Raw genomic sequence first — 9,028 nt, 5'->3', positions numbered from 1 at the left:
TGCTGACTGCTCCTTCATGAATAGCTTGTACAACCCTCACAAACCATTAATTTCCTTTGTAACCACACGATCGCAATGCAAATAAGTTTATCAAAGGCTTTCTGCAGATGGACAAATCCTGTATAACATAGAAGACGACTGGATGTTTCTATGAAACAATCTACTGAGGGCTACAGATCATGTCTGTGGATGGTGTGAAGTTTATTGAAGACCAAGGATGATGTAGTGGTGGAACAGTGAGGTTGACAGCCATAAAAACAAAGAGAAAGGCTTGCAAAAGATTAGAAGAATGGCGGCAACAGAGAATTATATCAAGTAATTAGAAGAGACACAACAGGTTAGGAAGAGAAGTAAAAAGTAAGAGGGTTACCAACGTTCTACTGATTGAGGACCAGAGGCATGAAGCGTATCAGAGAAATGAGACCTTGTGGACACATGGGAAATAGATTTTCTCAAATGCCCAGAAGGATCACAACAGGTAGCAGATAGCTCCTATTTCCTATGTAACCTAATTGGCAGTGGCGAAGGATGCTCTGAAAGCAGTCTCTTGAATAAGAAGCAGCTGGAAAAAGTTCAGAGAGTTATTACCTCTATTGGTAACAAGAGGCCTTTCTCTCAAAGTGAAAGGCCGATTGTATACAACTCATTCATGCACACTAACATTATGCACCCAGCAGAGCATTTTGATCTCCATTCTTTTCATATCCTCTATAATCAATACCTATGTTTTGCTATCATGCAATATCACATTTAGTACATAAGTGTCATGCAATCCACCCTAAACTTGATGACAGAATTTTTTTGTTGCCAGTTGTAATAGCACTCTGAACTTTTTCCTCTGTTCTTATACTGGCTATTATACTTTCAGAACACCTACTTCCACTACTAAGTAGACTACCTAGATAAAAGAAAGTCTCTCTCTGTCAGTTTGCTTGTGATATCACTACAATTTATGCACCTATACTTTACATATAATACGAAAGTTTCCGCATACTCTTTTTCTATTCATCTGAGGTGGCCACCTCCCAATTGGCAGAAGAATCCCATCTTTTGTGCAAACTAAAACTTTCATTATTGCTAGATTTACTTCATAGCCTCTAGATTTGAGACTTTGCTTCCACATTTGGAATTTCCTCTCCAAGTTTTCAACAGATGAGAACTAGGTCATTGGCTGGTGCCACTTAAAAAGCACTCATGCCAGTGCTACATAAGAGCACCTGTAACAGTGACTGTAAAAAGCACCCAGCACACACTGTTAAGTGGTTGGTATTAAGAAGGGCATCCAGCTGTAGAAACCATGCCACAACAGACAGTTGTAGTTTGGACAGCTCCATCTTAAACTGTTCAACTCACACCAGAATGGGGACTAGACATTAAATGACGATGATATCCTCATGGACAGCTGATCTCAAACCCCTGTTATGGTACATTGAACTATAATGAACTGGACAAGATGAGAATGAAGCCCTGATACACATTTACAAGCATACTAACTTGTCTGAACTCACTGCTAATACTTACCTTAGTGATATACAATTACAGCCATGCTACATTCTTGTCTAAATTCAATGTTTATGTTTGTTATATTTTCTCTCTACACTGCTGGAATAACTAACATACTTCATCTGCATCAAACTAGGGTGTCAAAGGAAAGCCTTCAACTGGTCAATGAATGTGAGGTATGGCAGTGTTAGTGTAACCACATATTTATTAACCATGCATAGTACAATGTATCTTTTGATCAGGTTGCTACAGATTACTTATTTCCTTTGACAACATTGAGTGCCCCAAGAGTTAGCTTACTTACATTGAATTTTTGTCATAAATGCTTGTACTTAAAATGGAAAGAAATGAAAAATCAAGAAAGATGATACAAAACATGAAGTTTTTATTTTCAACATACTACAGTTAATGTTTTTTCTTCTTCTTAAACTTCTTTTTTGGTCCAGAATATGCTTCTACTTCTTCATCATCTTTATGTTTTCGTTTCTTATTAAAACTTTCTGACAGTTCCTGGAATAATTTGGGAAAAAATTATTTTTGTCTCTATAATATATGACCATATAAAATAAAACCCTACATAATTATCAAATTACATCATAGAAGACCTATTTTAGCCATTAAAAAAAGGTGAAAATTTTTTTATTTATTTATTTATTTGTGTTAAAAGAATTGTGTCAGTCACCAATTTGCAGTGAGGTGATGAAAATTTTGATATTCAAGAAACAGATGAAAGTTGAATTTAATAGTTTTTGTTTATTTTTATATAAATAAAACGGTTCTTTCACATCTCAGACTATATACTTATGTTTACCACTAATTTCAATCTGTTCAAAAAAAAATCTAACTGGTGAGATGATTAGCTTCTGCAACTGCATCTTGCTGAATTATACAGAATATACATCCTAGGTTGGTATAAAAAAATATGTGTGTGTGTATATATTTTCAATTGGGTATAAACCTTGTAGTTTGCTTTATAAACACATATAAATGCAAAAAAAGTATCTGCTGGTAAAGTGAAGAGGAAACAATTGTAGTATAATGCAACAAAGTATATTTGTTCAATCCAATCTCTTAGTTACACTTATAAGTATTACAAATGATGTTCTATAGAACCAAGTAGTGTTAATGATTGTAAGTATACTCACTAGCTTTGCTAAACGTTGTGCTTCTGAAACCCGCTCAGTCAATAACATTACTTCCTCTTCTTCAACTTTAAATAATGGAAGTTTCTTTCCAATCAAATGTTCAATTCTCTGGTATAGTTCCACATCATATCTAAAATGACAAAGTAATTGTACTTCTGTTGAATCAATGAAATTTTACAGTGGTTGACAACTATGACAAAATCCAGATTATGATTTCTAATCTCCTACGGTTCAGACTAAATTCAATAAGAATACCAGGCCAGGAGCTACTTGCCATAAATTTTAGGGTTGCTTTAACTGAGGAAATAACAACTTTGAAGATATTTCTACAATACTTGTTACAAAGCATAAAATTCTTTGAGCATACCAAATATTAAAAAATAAGCTTATTCATTATTTCATGATTTTTAAACTTGAAATACACTTACTTTTTTTTACATGGCACTAGAAATAATCACTATAACTTTATGTCTAGATTCATCATCATTTAACATTTGTTTTCCATGCTGGCAAGCTAGAGAGCTGCATCAGGCTCCAGTTCTCCACCTACCAGCTTCTGTCAAACCATATCTTTGATCGATTTTATCTCTAAAACATCATCACCATCTTCATGATTTAAAGTCCATGTCCTCAGAAGTCATGGTTGGGTGGTTTTTGCAGGATCTGATGGGTCCAAGGATTGCATCATGCTCCAATGTCTGCTTTGGCATGCTTCCTATGGATACCCTTTCTAATACCACCCACTTTACAGTGAGTATTGGGTGCTTTCTTGAGCCACCAACACTAGTGAGATGATTATGCAGCTTGCAAGCCTACAAAACTTGAGGAGAGAGGCTTCATGCTAACAGGTGAGGGCTAAGGATTGAGAGAAGAGGATGGGGCAGAGCAAGTTTTTGTTGTGGGGGGAGCTACATTTTACAAAATATTCAAATCTATTTGACTGACAGTTGTGACCATGACTGTCAATATTTTATGACAGTAATCATTGTTTTATTATAGGTAAAGAACTTCTAGTCTAACAAAAGAAGTAATATAAATTAGACGATCTAATTTTAATATTATTATTATTGTTATTATTACACTTGAGTTATACAAATTTTATTATCTTTCTTACAGTATATTTTCATATTCATTGAATCATACATTAGAAATACTCACTGTGTTACAAAAGTTATGGATTTGCCTGATCGTCCAGCTCGAGCAGTTCGTCCAACACGGTGAATATAATCTTTAGAACGCATTGGGATATCAAAATTAATTACTATGTCCACATGGGGAATGTCAAGACCTCTGGCAAATACAAAAGAATACATGCTTATTTCTATTATCAATGTAGGAAAGAATGGATTACTTACATTTAGCATTATTGGTTCTCATATTTCTAATTTGGATTGGGTTATAGGGGTTTAGCAGAACTGTTTATGTAGACTTCAGGATATTAATTATATAAATGTGTTGAAGATGAAGAAATAAACAAAAACAGAAAGTGTAGGGAATTTGTCAGTCGAAGCTACATAAAAATCTGACGTGACTTAGAAAAACTGGTGCTTTATCTACCATCATCATTATACTAAAGAGTCATCTTGGTGAAACTCATATTTCCCAACTAAAGGAAAACAGAAGTTTTATTTAACCTAAGGAGCTGACGCATCAGAAAAGAAAAATAACACTCATCTATTGCATGATTATAGTAATGTTCATTAAAAAAGTATATTTGCCAAAGATTACATACATATTTAGTTTACATTATAAAAGTTAGATATTTTATTTTTTATCCTGCTACCAATTCAATTCTAACAAAGAGAAGGAAAGAGAAAAGTTAATTACAATATATTTTCACTAAAAATACAGTAGCTCATACGTTTTTAAGAGAGTAAATTAATAGGAACCGATAATGAGGTTGCTTATTTTTAGAATGACATTAAGAGTAGGTGTGAGAGGCTATGCTAAAGGGTTAAAAAATATTAATAATTTTAACCTTTACAGAATTTAAATTTCACTAAATGCCAACAGGTAAAAATTAATTATAAAAAGAATACAGATTTTATAAAATAAGCAAAAGCTGAGAATTTAAACTGCAAAACTTGATTTTACTCAAAGGTTGCAAATTAAAGAAAACAATTTCAGTGTTGGTTGTTTCAGTCAATCCAACAGAAAATCAAATAGCCTACACATTTGTTATCTGAAGGGTTAGCTTAAAACAAAAATGTATCAAATTGCTGAACTGACTTCAGCAAAGTAAGCATCAAATAAGCTCAACTTGCTCCTTTCAAGTAAAATGATCATCAAAATCTCTGGAGAAACCCAAACAAAATGAATCAAACTTGGTGGAATATGTGTGGAGTGCTACACAACTGTACACAGCATAAAAGAACATGGATAAGAAGAGAAAAGCTTGGCATATATGGGGTGTTGAGCCTTTTAAACATTTGTTCAGTTACCTTCATCTCAGGTTCATTTGAGGAGGGCACACTGAAACTACTCTAGAAAACATTTGTCCTAACAAACAATTTAATAAAAATGATTGAATTTGTTGTAGAATCTAAATCATATCAAAATGAAAGAAAAGCTCATTGTTCCATGAGCTCTGGAGGTTCATAGAGCCAGTGATTAACTCTACTTATTGTAACATTAAAAAAGCTGAAGGTAAACTTCCTCCTGTATAAGATACTAGACAATTATAGAAAGCCTAAGATTGATTCACCAGCTAGAAGAAAACTAAAGGTCTAGGTGTAAGTAATTAACTCTAGGATGAAACACTTTCAATAAAATATAAATTTATAATTAGAGGCATCATTCAAAATATTCATTTGGTTATTTCACCTTTATCAATCAATCAATGCATGCATGGAAAAATGTATATGAAAAAATATTTATACTGTAGAAAGAAAAGTTGATTGCAACATACCTACTAGCAACATCAGTTGCAAGCAGAACAGAATTAGACTTGCTGCGAAATTTGTTGAGTGATCCAAGTCTCTTTTCCTTTGGTTAAGAAAATCAAAATATATTTTTAAAAAAGCAAAATGCATATAAAAATTATCAATAATTAAAAAAGATTAAAGTTAAAACCTTAAAATGTTAATAGAAAGTATATAAAAGACAACAATTTTGAATATTAATAAACTCAGTCTACTAATTGGATGCTTTTTCCAACCTTTTCCACATGAAAGTTTATAATCAGAATAATATTGTATAAATTTTTTTTAATGGGTTGGTGAAAAGAGGAAGAACAGTGCTCATGACACTTTTCAGGGACTCTGAGACTTGTAAGAGGAAATTATTCCTGACTGGAAATTTATCATGAATACTTGCAACAGTGGGACTCCACTAAAGGCATTTAAGGGCTAACTAGTGTTTTTAAACCAAATGACAGTTTAAGTGTAACACCTAAAAACAGAAACAAACCAACCAACAGGCTCACATAATTCCTGTCTACTGAAATTTCAGTCAGTACCAAAGTCAATCCAGAGTTATGGAAGAAAACATTTGACGAAGGAACCACACTGTGGGATTGAACTCAAAACCTTCTAGTTGCAAAATTAACTTCTTAACACAGCTATGCCTAACCTGTAGTCTTAAAAGGATACTCTAAATGAAAATTATTTCATTTGTAGTAGGAAGTCTTACAAATAAGACCAAAAACTGAAATCAAAATAACTAAAACTTTACTAGCATGAAAGAACATTTAAGTTGGATAATTTAAGTTTTTCTTAGCCACTGTTATAAAGGTATTATAATTGTTAAAATTTAACCCACCTGTGAAAGTTGACCATGTAAAGGAATTGCACTTATGCCAAGGTTACGTAACATCAGAGCAATACGTTGAGTACTAGAACAGGTATTACAGAAAATGATACAAGACTTCCCTGATTGTTCATTCAATACAAAAGTGAGGTAAACATCCTGGAAAAGATTTTTAAATGAATGAAGAAACATTAGAGAAAAATTTAAACAAAATTTTGAATTCTTTTAAAATGAAATTAGCTTGTGTGATAATTCATTTGGTTAAGAAGTCAGGAGAAGCTTTAAGCATAAGTCTTTAAAATCTAGTTGAACAAACTATTAAAGACTTAGTCCACAGCATTATTAGATTCAGCTTGCAATAAATATTGTTGTTGTTGGCACTCCGTCGCTTACGACGTCGAGGGTTCCAGTTGATCCGATCAATGGAACAGCCTGCTCGTGAAATTAACGTGCAAGTGGCTGAGCACTCCACAGACATGTATACCCTTAACGTAGTTCTCGGGGATATTCAGCATGACACAGTGTGACAAGGCTAACCCTTTGAATTACAGGCACAACTGAAACAGGAAGTAAGAGTGAGAGAAAGTTGTGGTAAAAGAGTACAGCAGGGTTCGCCACCATACCCTGCCGGAGCCTCGTGGAGCTTTAGGTGTTTTCGCTCAATAAACACTCACAATGCCCGGTCTGGGAATCGAAACCGCGATCCTATGACCGCAAGTCCGCTGCCCTAACCACTGGGCCATTGCGTCTCCACTGCAATAAATATATATTTTGAAGAATAATCAACAGCAGGCAAGAAAGCTCTTTTTTTTAACAAAACTAATATAAATTTGAAGAAATGAGATAATCATTAAAATAACAAATATATTATTATGTAGGATGTTGTTGTCTAGCCCTAGGTCAGTACTAATCAAGAAGAGGCATTACATTATCCTAGATGCATGTCTCCTTTTTTAAAACCTTACAGTATGTATGAGGAAATGGCTGATATTTCTAGCAGGTTGAATGACCATGTAGAATCCTCTTTGGTTTATGTAAACAGTTATTAAATCTATCTGGTTATCATGTATGATTATAAAGGAAACCAACATTTTTACTTTTTTTTTTTAATACAAGAACAGCGTACAAATATTGACTATAAGAGCATTGATTTAATCATTCTTAGATTTCTCTCCCTGCTGTAACTCCACTATTGTTAATCAATAGAACATTGATATGGCTAAGCTTAATTTCAATAAATTTCAAATATAGCTTAGTAAATAATCAGATATTTTGTCAACTAAACAATAATATTGGCGTTATAAACAGCAAGCCATTATTATTCTGTCTAATTTCAGCAAAACAAGTTGACTTTCCAAAAATCAGTACCTCACTCGGTATTTCTGATTTTTTAATTCACGCATTTGATTTAGATGATATCTTCACCATCCTCATCATGATCATTTAACATTCATCATCCATGCTGAGTGGAGTTGGATAGTTTGACAGGATGACAAACTGCAGGACTGTGGCAAGTTCCAACGTTAGCTTTTGCATGATTTCTATGGGTGGATGCCCTTCCTAATGCCAGACACTTTACAGTGTGCACTAGATGATTTTTTTTATGGCATCAGCACTAGTGAGGTCCTTTTGACTTGCAAGACAAGAATAACTCCTCTGAGTAAGGACGTAATATTGAAGGAGATAGCTTTTGCCAGATGTTAAGAGATTAAAGTATGATAGTGGAAAAGGAACTGATGTTTTCCAGTAGAGGAGATACATGGCTACCCAAGCTAGAAAGAGAGAAAATATGGTGGTGGTGTAGTGTTGGGGGCATACCCTCAAGGTAGAAGATGTGAATATAACAGAGAAAAAGAGCAGAGGATTGGAAAGGGTGGGTGGGTAAAATCAAGAGAGTGAATTTAAAAGTACCTTAAATCTAGCTGGAATGAATAAATAGAATTGCTGGAGTTTGTCTACTGTTGTATATTTGGTTGAGACTTCCAGTCGCACTGGATTTTTCAAAGATGCCCGTTGAAGTTTAGCAACCTGAAACAAAGAAAAGTCAATGTGAAAATTCAAGAAAAGACACTTGAAACACACGTAAAGCTAAGGGAAATATGAACTTACTCACACACACACACACATTTAAATACATACATACACACACACACACATATATATCCCATAAATTGTACGAACTAAAAGTCAGAGGGGGACAGGGTAAACTACCTGCATCAACTTGCTATAAAAGCAGGTAGTAATTTTACCTTTTCCTTATTCTTACAAGTTTTGAAGAGTACAGTTCGATTTTAACAGTTATTTTTTCAAAGCTATAATGGAAGTGACAAAGGAGCATATTCGGCATATTTTGCTTTATGAGTTCAATAAAGGCAACAACGCAACGAAAAGTGCGAGGAATATTAATGTAATTAATATATGGAGATCGAACAATAAGCATAAGCTAGTATCCATGATGGTTCCAGAAATTTCAAGCCAGCAACTACAGCCTAGAAGATGAGCCTCGCCTTGGAAGATCTATAGAGCTCGACAAAAATGTCCTGCAAACCCTGGTGGAAGAAAATCCCATCATAACTGTTGAAGAACTAGCAGAGAATCTTGAATTTGGTCATTCAAGTCAGTGCTAGAAGGAA

The 9,028-nt window shown here is 33.9% G+C and overlaps 1 protein-coding gene across 2 annotated transcripts in view; it reads right to left on the bottom strand.

Moving 5' to 3' along the window:
• Nucleotides 1-1,866: 1,866 nt before the first annotated feature.
• LOC106873502 (putative ATP-dependent RNA helicase DDX47) overlaps nucleotides 1,867-9,028 on the bottom strand; it is an 18,602-nt gene continuing 11,440 nt past the window's right edge. For both annotated transcript variants that reach the window (XM_014920891.3, XM_089353831.1), the window contains exons 9-14: nucleotides 8,307-8,423; nucleotides 6,408-6,554; nucleotides 5,557-5,633; nucleotides 3,807-3,938; nucleotides 2,649-2,778; nucleotides 1,867-2,013 (exon numbers count right to left, since the gene is read on the bottom strand). In XM_014920891.3, coding sequence (XP_014776377.1) covers nucleotides 1,909-2,013; nucleotides 2,649-2,778; nucleotides 3,807-3,938; nucleotides 5,557-5,633; nucleotides 6,408-6,554; nucleotides 8,307-8,423 — 708 coding nt within the window. In that variant the 3' untranslated portion in view covers nucleotides 1,867-1,908. The remainder of the gene's footprint in view (nucleotides 2,014-2,648; nucleotides 2,779-3,806; nucleotides 3,939-5,556; nucleotides 5,634-6,407; nucleotides 6,555-8,306; nucleotides 8,424-9,028) is intronic.

Source organism: Octopus bimaculoides, chromosome 6, assembly GCF_046866305.1.
Source record: "Octopus bimaculoides isolate indiv1 chromosome 6, ASM4686630v1, whole genome shotgun sequence".
Lineage (NCBI taxonomy): Eukaryota > Metazoa > Mollusca > Cephalopoda > Octopoda > Octopodidae > Octopus > Octopus bimaculoides.
The sequence above is the reverse complement of the archived record's forward strand: the minus strand, read 5'-3'. Positions and strand labels throughout refer to the sequence as shown.